At 38.5% G+C, this 18,007-nt stretch overlaps 1 protein-coding gene across 1 annotated transcript in view; it reads right to left on the bottom strand.

The window, feature by feature from the left end:
• Positions 1-18,007, bottom strand: part of ctnna2 (catenin (cadherin-associated protein), alpha 2) — a 331,452-nt gene that overhangs the window by 21,635 nt on the left and 291,810 nt on the right. The window contains exons 10-13 of the mRNA XM_039802047.1: positions 16,975-17,067; positions 15,215-15,371; positions 14,386-14,586; positions 3,438-3,589 (exon numbers count right to left, since the gene is read on the bottom strand). Of these exons, the coding sequence (XP_039657981.1) occupies positions 3,438-3,589; positions 14,386-14,586; positions 15,215-15,371; positions 16,975-17,067 (603 nt within the window). The remainder of the gene's footprint in view (positions 1-3,437; positions 3,590-14,385; positions 14,587-15,214; positions 15,372-16,974; positions 17,068-18,007) is intronic.

Here is an 18,007-nt window from a genome sequence, read left to right as displayed (position 1 = left end):
TCCGCTGTGCGTCGGGTGCAAAATGGGAATGATACATGCGTCGGTGTACAAAGGCAATTGCACTGAGTGCAAGATAGGGCCCGAAATGTAGACGTATACATAGAAACAATTAGTCACTGTTTGACCTCAGCATAATGAACATGTGAATTCACAGATAACTACAGTATATGCACCCATTTGCAGAAGACCTGGGACAGTGACTGTAGTTCCATACACATTGCCACTGAATAAGAATATGGCAAAAAGCGTTTTAGTAAATTAAATGGGGGCACTGAAAATGTTTTTTACTCCATAGAGAGACAGTGTGAGCAGTTTTTTGTTTTGTTCACCTGGCTAATGTCAGTTGCCACAACATATGGGCTAATAAATTGCTTTATTCATTACTAACAACCTTGAAAATATTGAAATTGGTCCATCAAGCTACAACTCAAGGATTAGACAATATTTTGTGGATGGTCTCTGTCAAGGCTGGTGTTATTGCCTTCCAGATCCACTATACTGCAAAAGCAAAAATTGGAAAACTCATAGCAGGACTATATTTTAAACAAGAAGCGACTTAAATGTTACACAATGTCTGCTGTATTGCTTTTATCTGTGAACATAAATATTTGCACAGTTTGTCTCTGCACAATGATCTTCAGTTCAAGATTTATGATTGAACATTGCTGTGTGGCGATTGTAATTGCTTAATGTAATTCTTTTAAAGTAATGATAGTCCTCTGTTTTCTCTTTCTTTTAATATAAAAGAAAAAAAGCAGAATCGCAAGCATCATGTAATAAAGGAAATATACAGCATTACTCAACCACGCTGGTCTCTCATTAAAAAAACAACAACTGGAATGTAATTGAAATGTACATTTTTTGCATCTGATCAAAGTGTGAGACTAAATAAGGAATTTCCTGCTGCCTTACTAATTAAGATTAGTGGGTTAGCCAGCTAACTTCAACACAGGCTTGTTGATCGCATGAAGCTGGCTCACTCTAAACTGGGCTACATCGCCATGGTAACCTTTGTGCTGGATGGCTTACCTCTCAGAATATGAGTTCAAAACATGTACGTTATGTTGTGTAAAGTCATCATTCCTACATTCACAGTGCTGTCACAGTTATGCTTGTGAAATTGTGAATTATTCTATTTAAAGGCTGTGAGAATGTTGCCTCTCTATGATGATTAATTGTATCAGAGATATAATTCATGCTTTACACAAAACTAGTGCTCACACTGGCTATAAAGCAGGACTCCTACCAAGCACCAGTCAACTCATTGCCTAATGAATTCAATTTACTGTATACTGGCAGAGGCTAGTAATTGTGATGAATTTCCTTCTTAGTATTCCTAACAGTAGTTGATCAAGTGTGGCCTATCGTTTGACTTTGTATAGTTTGGGCTTTGCTAGTTATGTGTCTGTATTCCTATTTAATCCCACCAAATCAAAATATGTTTGCCACTGTACTGACCTCATTTCCCCATGGGAAATAAAAATTTCTCAAATTCAAACACACTTGACAACCCTTCCCCTCTTCATGTGAATGCATTTATAGCTGGATCACAAAACAGGGTAATAGAACAAATTGTTAACAAGCTTTGTAAAGCTGGTCATTCATTTCAATGGGACCCCTGGGTTGGCCCAGTGCAAGTACTGACACAAAAAAAACACATGTTGTTCAGCAAAATCGTTACCTAGTAGATTACTTTGTTATGTGGAGACCTGTTTACCTTGTGATCATTACAACAGATGATACAAATATTGTTATTGTGATAACTTGAGCTTGAGCTGTAAAAACCTGTCTCATAGAATTACAAAACACTGTGCAGTGTTATGGCATCTGATAAGCCTTTCAATTCAAAGATCTTTTATTAAAACCAGCCTTTGTGGAACATATTTCATAATCTCACTGGGAACTATAAACAAAATACCCACATCAATGCAGCCCCTTGCATTGCAGCTACTTTAGCTCTGAACTTCCAGTAAAAGTTTAACTTTCTGCTTGAGACAGGCTGTAGGTCAGTTTATGGGAATAGGAGAGAGTGTAAACATATTGGTTGTATTATAGTTACCAGTCTCCAACCACTGTTCAATTTCATACAGTATATGTTCCATTGTATCCAGTACTTGCTACTCCATCGCACTACTCTCGTACTGTGTGTGTGTGTGTGTTGTGTGTGTGTGTGTGTGTGTGTGTGTGTGTACGTGGGGACATAGAAGCCAGGACAAACTGCTTTTACAAACTTTCATTATAACATTACACTCTTCTCAAGACCTGCCTCAATTTTTAAACACTGTGGAGAATTGGTTTCTTAATCCATCGACTGCTCAAAAGATCTGTGCTGTACAAATTCAAAAGGAGACATTCTCGGCTTAAGTGAGAGAAAAATAACACAGACGCTTAAAAATGTGTGCACAAAAAACTATTACATGTTGCACCAACATTTGCTATCTATATGATGGAGTTAGACAACAGAGAAAGCAAGGATCTTCCAAGTTGTCTCCTCAGAAAGTAATTGAACTTGGATGGGATTATGAAGCCAGCTGGTCCCGGGCAGTTCAAAGCTGCCTGTTTTACATTATTTACCAACATCAAATTATTTTCCATAATTAGATTTTTTCCAGAGCTGCACTGGGAAAACTTCCAGCCTGCATAAAGTTGAATAAATGAATTACATGGTGAAGAGAGAAGGGCCAGTTCGGGTGAAAAATGCAGATACTGTAACATCAGAGTGAGTATGTCAGAAAGTAGAGCTGCTGGTGTCATGTTGTTATTCAGCATTTTTATAATGACATGCTGTAAAATGTTCTGCCACCTTTGTAAAACAGACCATGTGAAAGGTGTGACATCTCATATGGGAATTCAATTAAATTTTACATTTCAATTATGTTTGTCTTCATCCGTAGGGCAGATATATTTTTGTAAAGGAACACCATCGATGACAGTCGGCGTCACAGTTTGATCTATCAATGATGTACCACAGATGTGTAGCTAGAATCAGAAGAGGCACAAACTGGAAAGGTGTCTGTGAGTGTGACAAATTTGTCTCATGAGTCATGGGGATGAATCCAGTGACTCAGGAGATTTTATTCTCTCAAGGTTTATGATTAAATGCTTTGGTTTCTACCTTTGCATTTTCAAAGTATTAATTAGAGGGTAAAAAAAGTCAACAATATATGGCTTGAAGTGATTGTAGATTGCATAAAAATTTGATCATACATTTAAACCAAATATACTTAAAACATTTACTGACTATTCAGCAACAATAGGAAACAAACAATTTATTTAGATGTCTACATTCACAACTACCAGTTGTTAATATATGGAGGAAATAAATTACTACACTTGGTCTTAGTCAGCATTTCCAAACACATTAATTTCTGTCTAACTCTTGCTGAGCATTTAAACCATTTCAGAGTATTTCAGTGATTATTTTATATTGGACATACCCTTATCATGAGGACAGCCTTCCGGATGTCACGGACGCCGTCGTAGACCAAGCGTGATGCATCAATGAACTCATTCTCCTCAAAAGCCTGAGGAGGGTTCGTACTCAGTGCCTCGATAGCAACCTCCACTTGTTCAGCAAAACGGGGCATGACTGCAGGGAGAAATAGGTAAGGGAGGTAGATAGAGAGAACAAAAGAAAGATATGAGACTCAGGTGTATCACGTGTTAATCTTTCAGAATGGGTGCAAGCTTATCAATTAGAAAGAAAAGATGGCAATGCGAAGGCACAGTTGTTATTGTGTGTTTCTCTAGTGGAGGCCATGATTGCAACCTTTTCTTCTCAAATTTTACAGCAGCTGGGTCTCTACAGCAGTCTCTCACTTGTGCACTTCAGGAGAAGGCAAGATGTCACTCTACACCTCTGTGTATGCGACAATATCCCATTCGCACATTGCACACCAATTAGCTATTTTACCCCGGTTTACCCAGCAGGAAGATTGGCCTGTCTGTCACAGATCTATTTGTGTGTACGCTGGCGTTTGGCATGTGGACGTGTGTGTACTTGTGTGTGTGCATGTGTGTAACCTATGAGGAGATGGCTGTGCGTGCTTTAGAGTTACAGTACAAGGACGCTAACTTGCAAGCTCAGCCTGTCAAATCACAATGAAGGGAAAAAAAGTCTTTTCAGCCGAACAAAAGACAAGCAACAAAAGAAAAGTCCCTATTGACCATAAAAATGGTTGGTTTTGTTACCAGTATCAATTGGCCAGACCCGATGGAAGAGCTTTATGCTCTTTGTGTGTTCAAATGAATCGTGCTGAATGTGAATAGCAGGCTACCTTCCTACATAATCTCCTGTTGAGTCACAATAATTGAATGCAGAGTTTAATAATGTGTTTTTTTATGGACTGTGCTGTCCCAAATTATCATAACAAAAGCTATGGTTTACCTGGACAGACAGTCAGAAAACTTTTTTCAAACAGTACAAATGCCTATAACACCACCATTACTTGTGACAGTACTTTAATGTAGTGAAGACTTTCTCTCTCTCTCCCAACCGGTCGTGTCAGATGGCCGCCCACGAGCCAGGTTCTGTCCGAGGCTTCTGCCGGTTAAAAGTAAGTTTTTACTCGAGCGTGGTCTAGACATTTGAATTGATATTAAACTGAATAAAAGGTATTAAGTTATTTTTTTGGTGAAACATGGATGCTTCTCATATATCTTCAACCTTGCAGCACAGAAAAATCACAGAAGAAGGTGGGCACCAAAGATTAGTGTCACCAATTCAGTATCCGACCAAATGTGAAATATGGTCACAGTCTCCCCTTCTGTTCCAGAGTTATGGCGTTGAATAATGGCCAGAAAAGTTTTTATGCAGAACATTATGATTTCACAGTGAAGTTGACCTTTGATCTTTTGGATATACAATGTAATCACTTCATCATTGTATAGATATGTTAGTTATTTAGACATTTGTGTGAAATGTTGTCATAATTAACGTAGACATTTTTTAATTATGGCCAAAAACACAGTGACCTTAACCTTTGACCTCCAAAATCTAATCAGTTCATCGTTGTTCATTGTCAGTTTTTGATAAGTTAGACAAAAATGTCTCAGAATATGTATACATAAAGAGTGGATTTCTGAAGAGTATATACATACTTTGACTGATTTATGAATAATTTTGAGAGGAGAAGACAAAAATGAGCAAAGGTAGATAGGAAAAACTGGGAAAAAGACATAAAGTATGGCAGCTTGGCTGGTGAGCCTCCATCAGAAAGCCAACTGTGTGATTTTATTATCATTCTCCCCACTTTCCTCCTCTTTTACATGCAGAGGGAACTAAATCAATTAGCCAGCTTGCACTAAAGGTGTGTCTGCAGTATACTTATTTGTCTGATGTAAAACATAGGCTATATTTCACCAAACATAAAAGGCACTACAAAAAGTCTCTCCCTTTTAGTTTTCATTTTTAATTCAGTTTAATCCACTTACCGCAGAAGCGTAAAATAGGCTTTTGGGAATTGCTGGGAAGGCGATTTAAATAGAAATATTTAAATGTTCTCCAAGCTCTTAATGAGCAAAGTTGCTGATGGTAAGGAGCAATTTCACTCATTCCAGTTGAAAAATGATGAAGGGAATTAAATGTGACCATGTAGGAATGGATTCTTTTCACCCCCTAGGCTTAAGCATAGTTTAAGTGAGAAGTTATGGAAGTACAATGAATGCTTAAAAACTCACAGCAGAGAAGGCGTGCCCCAGTGCGGCGTTTAACGAGCTCCAAACACCACAAACGGCACCATTGTTAATGCCTTAACCTCGATTTTGTACGAAAACAGCTCAATTTAGTCAATACTGTATATTTTAAGAGGTAATATCAAAAGCAATTATACAAACAAGACATGACTAAATCATTAACTGCAACTTTAAACCAAGAGATGTGTTGTGTTTGGAGGATTAGGGCTGCGACGGTTACTGCATTACCGCGGTCACGACTCCTACCGCGGGCCTGAGCCTCGTCACCGTCATCACCGCAAAAAAAACATTGGCCTGCACATGTGAGCATGTTGTGTCTAATGACATGGATTAATTGATTCTAATGACATAAAAAAAAATTATCAAACTTATCATCAAAAGATGGAGGAAATCCGACCTTTCGCGAGTTGGGGAGCACAATGTTCCATGACACATAATAACATTCCATTCGTGTTGACTTCATGCAAGAGTACCTGTGATAGCTTTATCCCGATAAAATGGCACGGTTGAATTTCAGCCTGCATGCACGTTTCGTAGCCTAAAACAGAGCGGCTTATATTGGTAGAGAGAGCAACAAGTTAGTGAACTGCCGAGTCGCCCTCAGTGCTCTCTGTCTGCTCAGCTGCTAGACGGGCTGCACTCAGCATTGTCGGCAAACTATTTTGTTTATATTTTACTTAATTGACGAAAGAGCTTTCTGAACTGTCTGTGGAATGGATCAACGGAGATGAGAGAAACCATTGTGGCCCTAAATGACAGCAAAACTCTCACATTGAGGTGAAATGGAAACACTGTGCTGCAATCTTTTTATACAGTCTATGGCTGCAACATATGTTGTAAGGTTTAAGCCGATGTTTTTTGGGGGGTAACGCTATTCACTTTACCAGCAGTATTGACAATACTGTGTCTTGAGAAGTTCTAGCTTGTTGTTTTATTGTTCACTTTTAACAAATTTTACATCAACTTTGCTATCTCTTTTTCCTCTCTCTTTTCCTCACAGCGGCACTCATACGCTACTCTCCGTTACCGCTCGCTCTCCTTGCGTGACCACATGGGCACTGATGACACTCACTTAAGGCACCCTGCCATTCTCACTCTAACTTACACTACTCTCGTAAGGGGATTGCGGTATACCGCAATAGGCCTACCGCGGGAATTTCTTGCTTTTCAACCGCGGTAGGAAAAAATCCATATCAGTTACAGATACAGTTTTAACTCCTATGTTACAATGACATGTTGAGCAGCCAATCATTGTTCAGACTAAAATAACCTTAAATTCTAATAAAATGATACAGAATTAAAGGGACTCATGAAGACATTGTAGTTTTAAAAGTATTACTTATATCACTTAAAATAATTAAGTGATATACAATATTACTACTATGTTGCTATCGGTATTCTTGCAATTTTGTTATATTACTATATTATATACTATATTCTCTATTATGGTGTATTTTTCCATTTCTATAATATATTTGATGGTATTGTATTTGTATTTCTTTGTGTGCATATATTACATATACTGCATATACATTGTATATTATATACTTTAAGCAATATTTTTACATTGAGAAAGGATAATATGACTACTTAAAACAGTCGCTCTTCACTGTTCAATGTTACTACTTACATAAAAACAGAGCTACAGTAAAAGGAGAGTGAATATAGCAGTTAAATTCATCAGGTGACCAGAAACACAATTCCAAATGAATGCTAATGGTACACACACATCATCAGCGGCGGAACAGGGCGCAAATTCCTACCTATGATATGTAACTAACTAAACAAAGTGACCATATTTGCCACTCTTCAGGTGGCAGGAGTGACATTAGTGATCCTCAACATTTGTTATGTTCTGGTTTTAGAATGATGAAGACAGTTGGAGAAAAAAAATTTGATGTAAGCTCTACACAATGTTTTTTCCTAAATGATAGGTTTAAGCTGAGTCCTTAATGTTAACAACTTCTGGCTTTCCACCTGTACATCATGGCTGCAGAGGTGAACTACTGAATTACCTTTGCACAAATAGTTGCACAATTCACTTATATGGTTCAAGGTATTGTAATAGCCTATACATACGGTATAAAGCTTATCTAATGTTCTTACCTCTTATTCTGTCTCTGTGGTGCTGTAACATGTCCCTGCCCCACTGGGATCAATAAAGTCTGATGCATGACTAAAATTTGGTAAAGCATGTAGTCTTTAATTTCAATGTGCCAATCATTGAAAGCAAAGCAGCTTCAGAGATTCTCTCACCACACAATGAATGAATACTTAACACTGATGTAAATAATACATCACACTTGAGTATTTGAGTAAAGTAAGTAGAAATCGTAGAAAACATTAAAGGTTATGAGATTAAAACGTTGGTGCTCCTGCTCTTAGTCTGCGTACAGGTCTGCTCTCCTACACTCTAACTTTGGTTAATAGTTTCACCTATGTCATCATACTGCACTGCCCCTTTCATAGCAATATCGCATCATGAGCACTCTTTCTTACTATAACTCCCACCACTATTTATGCACCGATTAAGAGCCTTTACCTCCTCTCCTTGTAAGTTTGCCATCTTCTTCCCATTATGGCTAAAATCTCTTTTTCCATCATTATACAAATGAATACACCCACTTATTTCACTAAAGTACAAATTGATTAATTGATGTCACTGAAAAGGTATTCTGATTAAAGATTTTAAAATAAATGCTCAATATTTATGATGAGCTGCTTTTAGTCAGGCCAGCCACAGTCTGGTCCTCAGAGCTATTATTTTCAAAGTAGACAGTGTGAAGTGTCTTTACTTCTTTTCCTCATTTTTGCTGCACTTCTTTTTAGTGCACTTGATCCATTGATTTACAGGCATGCCATGTGGGTGGCAGTGTGTGCATGTGTGTTATTACTCACTGCAAAACCCTGGCTAAATCCCATTTACTGTGCCCCGATGTAATAACAAGGAGCAACGCCACCCTGCTTCTCTAAATGGCACACTGACTTAGGCCATACATCAGTTTTTTAATCTACCCTCTCCAGGCACCACATTAATGATCGACTTTAAAATTTGTCCCGTTTTTTGAGGAGAAGATTAGTTTAAACACAGGGAGTTAGTAGGCAGAAAAGTGTCTCAGGGAAGAAGGAAGGAGAGGGGAAAAAGAGAGAGAAGCCATAACCACTTTCCCATTAGGCTATTGATTTTTCCCCCTCTCAAGGACACGCTTCAATCCGAGACCCATGTGTGGACTGTCTGTCAGGAATCTATGGCTCAGCTTTACACCGAAGAGTTGTGTGCCTTGGCTGCTTGTATTTGGCCCAGCCGTAAATCTGACCACACTCAATATGAGAAAGAAGGATGGGCAAATTGAGACAAGGTCAAAGGGCAGGTAGTAGTGATAAGCGTCCTGTGTTGATGTGGCAGCTGTCAGAAAAACAGGCAAGTGGTTGCGAGTGGCCGCGGGCATAAACACAGGGGCAATCAAATAAAAACACAAACAGCTAACTCAAAAAGACACACACACACACACACACACACACACACATACACAAACCAACACACAAACACACGCACACACACACACACACAAACACGCACACACACACACACACACACACACACACACACACACACACACACACACACACACACACACACACACACACACACTTTCAGGCACAGGATAGATGTTTTACACATGCACACCCCTGATAAAAGAAAAAAAGGGGAACACATCAATGGATTCCACTAAAATCCCTGCTCAAATCGCTTAGTGAAATCCTTGGTGACAGCTATTGACTTTTTGGTAGAGTCTAGTTAATTGGACTCAGTACCCTCTAAAAAGTGTGTGGTCCTATATCCTTTTCCTTTGTTCAGCAACACTTAATCATCTTTCCCCAGCTATATATTTCTCCTTGACTGTGTTCAAATCCACAGACATCAGGTCTGTGAGGACTGAGAGGAGAGGGAGGCAAAAGTTCACAAGGATCAATAAGTGCTTTATGGTCCAGATCAGATGTGCATGGTAGCCCCTAAAAAAACTCAACTACCACAACTTAGAGGGAAACAGAAAGGGGAAACACAAAAGCTCTTCATCAAAGAGAAATATGGAGCCAATGAAACACCGGTCTAACACAGCTGCCGGTTCCCTGCCTTAACATCTCAATTAGCACCCGCAATCGGGAGGACACAAGGCCTTGTTAAAGTTTACAGTTTTTTTCGATTGCTAAACAACAGTGGGCACAACTGGAGTCACATGTGCAAAACGCTAACTACAGTCTGCACAGCAGCAGTTCATGTGGACCAAACTCTAGTTCGTTTTTCATTGCTTGAACACAGTTTTCAAAACTCTACACACTTATCCCATGACTTTAACCACAACGTGCACAACACTGTAGATTTACAGCACTTTGTTCAAATGCTAACACACTGCTGTCAAAACTGATAACCACACATTCAAAGCAGAATAGATTTCAGTCTGGTGCCTATCAAACACTGCTGATTGGAATTTTAGCTGAAAGCCTAAGCAGGTGTCTTGTTTTAGACTAGTTAGTGAAGATATACGGTATTTATACAGAGAAAGCTCAGAAAGCCTTTTTTGTATACAAACACCAAATAAGAATGAAACAATTATACACTGTACCGTTTGAGAGAAACAGGTAAAAGAGCAAAGATACCAATATGTCCAGGTAAGATGTCTGAGGTTATGTACACAGCTATAAAAAAAAAAGTGAAAAACACTATATCTTTACAATAGTAAAACTGCGTTCTTACTGTTTTTCAGAAAGTAATGGAGGTGAAAGCAATAGAAACACCACATTCATTTGTATTTAGAGATGATGCAGACATCCAATGTGATGAAGAAAACTTGCCACATGATGCTGGAGAGAGGCAGGATTAGTCACACTATTCTTTGGTACTGTTACGTATGTACCTTTGTACAAAATACTTTATTGAAGAAAACTGCTGATTTTCATTCCTTCTTGTTTACCTTATGTAAAAATTGGTATGCTATACAATCTATATTTTTTCCTTAAATAAACTATTGAGTAGTGTCAAGTCACTCAAATTGTTCAAACTGTAAAGATGAAAAAGTTTGTCATTTCTGTATTGGTGTTTGATGCTAGTGTTTTTACCCTCAGTGTGTTCTGAGTGATAGTGTGTGTTATCTCAGTGAGGCTTGTGCATAGTGTTTGGCTGCACTGAGCCTGTTTTGAGACGTGTGTTAAGAGTTGTGTTGCTTTGAATGAGTTTTGCAGGTGATGTGAACTGTTTAGTTCAGGTGACTGTTGGTAGTGCAGACTGTAGTTTGAGTTTTGCACATGTGACTCCAGTTGTGCCCACTGTCGTCTAACAATCGGAAAAAACTGTAAGACAGGAGTTCTTCCAAAGGCCATGCAGCCAGTGAGACTTGCCTTTGCTGCATCTGTATAAACTGCATCATCTTAGCCCTTATCTTTAGGTGAAGTCAGACAGGACACTAGCCATCCTAAAATCAGATGCTTGTATCCATCGTCTTGTCAATTTTATGCTAGGTTTTCTGCTTAAGTATAGTCTACAGTCCTACTCAGTGACGGACTGGGATCAAAATATGGCACTGGCATTTGTAGGACTCCTATTGCAGTTCCATAGAATGAAGCAGCATCTAAGTTTTATTTGTTGCCACATATAGGCAAAAAAAAGTCATACTGTGACTGCTGAAGTCTCCAATAAACAGATGTGTAAATTATTTCACTGACATTAGAGTTTGTAGTTTAAAAATTCAGCATCAGGGACAGAAGTCCACCCACATTGGTCATTTTCTTGTTGGTCTCTGCACCCTACCACCCCTGTTCTTCAAACAGCCACTATGAAAAAGAAAATACTGCAGCTGTAAGACTCATTTCGTGCACGTAACACAAGGGGTACATTCGCTGAAGCTATTACTTTCCTATAGATGTCGCACATCAGCATGTCTAGATCTGCCCGTCTAAACTGTTGCAACTATTACTTTTCTTGTCGACAACGTAGTAAAGATTGGAATGAAACTGCAAGTCTATTGCAGTATTGGCTGTGCTTGGTTTCAGTTTTTTTTTTGCATCAGTGGCACTGTGCATTATTATTATCTCTGTAAAATTGTATTCATATGAGATGAGACCAAAATATTTTGGCATAGGTTTCTTTGTACTAAATGTGTTAATTTAGCCAACAGTGCAGTTCTTACAGATTCCAAACTGTAAGAAGTACAGTACAGTATCTAATTGTGTAGGTGGTTGAATTAAACCATATAGACAGTCGGCTGTGTTTCACATTTAACAATCAATTATATTATCCTACAGGGAGTTTTTTTTAATGTAAAACAAGCTATAACAGCCATGTTACAAAAAACTTCAGAATGTCTGAAATATAGTCAAGTAAAAGTACAAAGTAGAAATCTAAAATCTTAATGTTATTTTCTGCCTCCGCTTATGTGTTAGCCTGGTATATTGTGTATCCCTGGTCTAATTAACAAACTTTTTTTTCCTCATTTCTCTTTTGTATGAAACATTCAGTTAGTACATCATCATCATCATCATCATCATATTCTTTATTCAGGACACACAAAAAAAACGGTCCATAGCACAATTATTTTGATTGATTTTAACTTTACTTTACATTATAATGTTAGCTCTTTAATAAGCAAATACATGATAAAGAAGAATCAGTGGGCAATCAATATTATGCCATTCTCCATTCGTCGTTCTCAGTAATGCTGACATAATGCTTCTGGGGTCCTGCTGACTCTAGCAACAAGCTCAATACTCCATGGAGGATTAATAGAACAGCAGCACAATTATATAGTCTTCGTATGTGACAGGGTTATGGTCATAGGAAATTCACCTTAAGTGTCCACAAGATATTGCCACCGAACATCGTCAATTAATTACCCCAATTAAACTAAATTATGCAATAATAGAACAGAATGGGCTTAAGGTACCATATAAGTAGCACTGTGTGTAGTCCATTACGGTGGAGTTGAGCACCAGCAGAGGGGCACACACGTGACACACGTGATTCACCTAATGCTTTTTGCAACTTATCAGCAACACCCGGGGGTTCCCTCAATTATCCTGACAGATGAAAGTAACGAGCAAAACAATAGATATAGCGCCTCGCTAAATGGGCTCTAATGGGAGAGATAGGAACCGGGGGAGGGATGGATGTGCAAGAAGGTAGAAAAAAGTCTGGTGTTAAAGAGGGATTGTGGTCTGATTTGATTCTTGTAGACAGATAAATATCTAAATTACTTCTTTCCTTTCATCCTGTGTTTTTGTTTGTCCATCTTTCATAATGGTGCATTTTTTTAAAGTATACTTTTAAGACATTTGAGGAGCTATTGCATTGAGCAAAAATGTTTCTCAGGAAAATAAAGACACCGGGCCCTTTCTTCTTTCCTAACATAATACCTTAAACAAGATTGCATTAATGACAAGAAACACTGACTTCTCAAGCTCTGAACCACCTGTGTGTTACAAAATGTGTTATAACATTATAACAACATAACCAGTGCTGGCAAAATGAAAGAATAAATATGCACTCAATATTTTCTATTGAGGCTTACTGCTTACTGGATATAGCCACAGCCTCGCACTCCGATATTGACAGAAGTTTTTACCTTTTCCCACCTACACAGCTTTTAAATGTCACTACATTAAACACCAGTGATCAAGGAAGAAGATTTACAACCTTAAATAGTGTCAGCAATCTTCTTCCCTGCCTTTGCTGGTGCATTGCAGCATATTTTGGCATGTTACCGCTACCTGTACTGTAATTCAGTAGAATAGTGTGATGCCATTGGTAGGAATGTGTATGGCATGAGAACGAGATAAACAAAATGGGATATCATAGAAAAACAGTTCCATAGTGCTACAAGAGGTCAGCAACAGGAACCTTTAATGAAGCATACATTGCTTTTATTTCATACACCCTGCACCCTTGTGGCCTACAATGCTAGTAACAAGTAAAACTACTCAGCTACATATATACTGTATAAATATGTATATATATATATATATATATATATATATATATATATATATATATATATATATATATATATATATATATATTCAGAGGTCTGATCCAGCATATACTAAGCCAACATAACACTTACATTTCACAACACTAAACACAACAAGTTCCCTCTTCACTCCCCACTGTGTCCTCACACCCCCATAAACTGTGAAAAGTATTCAGTCAAATGTGGGGAGAGCCAATCTTCACTGGTGGTGGGACTGAGATGTGTGTTGGCCCTGAGTCTGGTCTGCCACAAGAATAAACTCAGGTCTCCTGGAATGTGCTGTGACGCATGAGCCGCACAGTGATGGAGAAAATGGATGAGAGGCAAGAGTGGCAGACGAGTGAACAGGTGCTGTCCAAGGTTTATGTTGGAGCCAAGACACTGATCCAAAATGTGGGACGCTGGGCATCCAGGCAATTAAGGCGTGTATGTAAGTCACTGACCAGACTGGGAAGCTAATGTAAGTGCTAGCGTGTGTTTGTGTGTATGTGTGTGTCTGTGTGTCTGTGTGTGTTGAATGAAAGTAGTTTAACTTGCAAAAAGGGTTGTAGCAAAATGTTGGATGCAAGCACAGCGCAAGGGTGAAGGATACTGTATTAATCTTTACAATACACTGTAATACATTCAACTGTGACTTCTGCCACACCAGCTTTGTGTACAGTGCACTAACCAGTCTCAGACAGGAGCTTGATGGACTCCAGCACACGCTCGGTGTAGACCCCCGGTTCGTAATTTTCCATCTCAGCGTTAATGATGTGGACCACACGAGCAGCTCGGCCCCGGATAGCTCCAGCAGTTCGGTCAAGAGTGTCCACGTCTCCCTCTTGCAGAGCAATTACGCATTTGTTGACATCCTCAAGGATGTGGTTCTCTTGGGAGAGGCAAAAAAAGAACGACAGTGAATGGAATTGGAGGGACCCATGTCTTTTTCTTGTTTGGAGAAATAATGTTTGGATTCATCATCGTTTTTTTATTGTGCTGAGGATTAATATTGTACAGTGTTGATGCAAAGAGAGTTGAATGTATTGAAATATATGTTTCACCATGAATGTGATGAATTTGTGAAGAGTTACAATTCATTTTATCTAACCTGCTTCTTCTTAAAAACATGCCAATAAATGTACCAATGAACCAAAAGTGCGCCTCTCATGAACTTAATGACTGTTAAGTAGTAACATTATACTGCAGATTAACAATTACAGTGTTATACTAAAATGACAAACAAATGGAAGATGTTGGGCAAAATATATAGAACAAAATGCAAAGAAAAATGTTATTCCATTTTCAATTTAAACCGAAACAATCATTTTATTTGCTCTATTGTGTTGTTATTAAATGTATGGTTTCTTTTTTGTTATTATTTATATTGAGTTTTTGATGTTTGAAGCTTCCAGTAACTAAATAAAACTGTGACTGTGAGTGAGTATAAATCAGGAACATCTTCATTGTTTTCTTCAATTTGCCAATCATTGAAGAATGTGTGCTGAATTGCCTCATACCTGACACAGAAAGGAAGTCATCCACAGAGGTGATGTCATCCACGGCCTCGGTCAGGATGCGCACCTGCTTCTCCCACTGATCCTTGAAAACATCCATGTTGTCCTGGGCCACCTTGCTTTGGGGGCGGGCAGCCAGAGTGAGAGCAGCGTTGATAACCTGACATGGAAGAAGGGCCAACATTGTAACACAAGGTATGTAAAGAACAACCCATACTGTAATGTTGTAATGTAATGTTAAAGGATAAGGCTATATTTTCCTTATTGTCTACATATCCAATGAAGAGACCAAAACCAATAATAACCATGCATTAGTCCATCTCTATAACTGTCTGGTTTTCTACCCTGTCTGTGGCTCTGAACTCAAGGCCCATTCTTTCCTATTAAAGATGTAAATCTTTAAAAACAGGTCATCAATACATAGTTTCATTAAACAAATAAGCTACATTATTTCATTGTATCATCTTGGCTTGGCTCTGTGAAAAGTGCATATGTTGGGGAATATTTTCAGCTTTTATTAAAGGAGCAGGGTGGTGTACACTGTACACGGTCATCTTTATGAAGATATTGAGGGGAGGGGCTATGTCAGGCATTGGCTTGAATTGATTGAATTGCTTCTTTTGTTTTTCATGGAATTTGTTTAAAATAAGACAAATGTAGAATATCACCAAACATATCATGTAAACACATTGCCAGTACCATACGTTGTCCAGTGTGTTGTCCAGAAAATCCATGGATGTATTAAAAAGATTTACCATTTCTTACAGCTTGAAGAGAGCAAAGTTATTTTTTTCCAAAAAGTATTTGGACTTCAGGAGTCTGATCTACGTAAGATAGAACATTTGGCTTTAGGCTAAAAACACCAACGCTTCACAGGATTTTACAGTAAATTGATGAAAATAAAAGAGGTAAATTAAGTCCTTGTGTTAATTTTTTTTAAGATTGGCAAGGTCCTGCTGGGACTCTTTGCATCAACAGACTTGTAGGACAGGCAGTGTTAATCAAATAACCATGACAGTTGGCATGTGTACTTTAACCAGAACTAGAATGCTTTTTTCTCCCTATTCCTTATCACTTTCTGTTTTTTAGATATAGCTTTAGTAAAACTAATCTGATTTAGGAAAAGAGATGCTATGATCTGGACTGCAATTGTGTGTTTGTATTTGTGTGTGTGTGTCTGTTTGCATGTGTGAAGATAAGGGACCTGGGTTAACTCTACCCAGAACAGATTGAAATATTTCTCTTTGTTCCACCCCCTCTTTGTTCCTCCTTCCCCAGCCACAAAGTCTGTCTGTTTTTTTTTTTTATCTGTCTGTGTTGAGCTTTGCCAAGAGGTATCAGGAGATGGTTCCTCCCCAAGTTTTCTAAGTAAGTGGGTCTCAGCAGGTATGCATGGTGGGGCCTGCAGATTAGGTCCTGAACCTTAAATTCAGTCTTCCTTTTCCATTACTATGTTGGGTCCTGTGTGAATAAGGCCTACCGTTAACCTTGGAAACAATGGATTGATTTTAACCTCGTCCTTTGCTTGCATACTGAGAAACAGTACAACAAGGTCCACCTACACATGACTCATAGCTCTTTCTCCCATTCTGCCAACCGTAATTCTTTCCCTGTAATTTCTATCTATTCCAACTTTTTTAAAACCCTCTAAAGATAGCCCTTTGAGATGAATTCGGAAGAGTTTATAATTACCAACACATTTTGACTCCTACTGGTGTAAAGAGTGCTTTTTTATGGAGTGAAAGTGATTTTTAAGTCCTCACCTGTGGACATAGGCTGTCAATTTGGGTGGCAGCCATTCGAACCAACTTCACACCCTCTTCATTGTTGGAGATAGAGCAAGCCAAGTTGGCCACCTGAATAAAGCAAGCAAAAAAAATGTCACTTATAACCGAGGGCTTGTTACCTGAAGGTCATGAGCACCAAAAAGTTGTCCCGTTCCCACTCTGGCAGACTCCCCACTGAAAAGTATTGGTTTATATTTTTGAGTTTGTCTTAAAACAACATTCACACACTCTTATGTACGTTGAAACACTTTTTGGTTGTTTCATACACTTGTTCCTTCTGTCCTTATTGGCTGTAAAGATCCCGTCCCAATGCTCTTCTAATATAAATGATGGGGACAAAATCGACAGCCAACGTCCAAAAATACATTCTAAAGTTTAGTCCAAGGCAATTTTTCCAGCTAAAGCCGTATAATGCAGGAGGATTGTCGATTTGTCCCCCATTACTTACATTAGAAATGCATTAAGATGGAATTTTTTTCTTCACAGCCATGGAGAGAAGGAAAAATCACAGCAGCCAAAAAGTCAGAGATAGACATGATATATTATGAACTTAGCCTTTGATGTGTGGAGTAGGCATGTACAGTAGATACATACATCCCTGTATACACATGCAGTCCATATTATGCATTTTGTATTGCTATCTGTGCAGTGAAAGGAAAGGAAATAGAAAATCATTGTTGCAAGAAACAATGTGCCAAAAGTTTGCACGAACACTTGTACACTCCTGGTCTTGTCTGTATTTACAGAGATAGCCAGTATCATATCAGACAACACAGGTATATGTGTGGTATATAATGTGACATAGTAGAGGGACATAGCACATGTTGGTATGAAGCACTCAGTTGCCGCAAGGTAATTAGATTCATTCAGATCCAAAACGGACAGACTCACACAATATGTATACAGAAAGCCTAACTCATTAGGTTGACATTTCCAGCATGCCTGTGATGCATGACTAGCACGCCTAAATCATTGTAAGGCCTGGTGGTGCAAAGAGGAGCTTTATTGT

Source organism: Perca fluviatilis, chromosome 1 (assembly GCF_010015445.1).
Source record: "Perca fluviatilis chromosome 1, GENO_Pfluv_1.0, whole genome shotgun sequence".
In the NCBI taxonomy this organism is placed as follows: domain Eukaryota; kingdom Metazoa; phylum Chordata; class Actinopteri; order Perciformes; family Percidae; genus Perca; species Perca fluviatilis.
The sequence above is the reverse complement of the archived record's forward strand: the minus strand, read 5'-3'. Positions and strand labels throughout refer to the sequence as shown.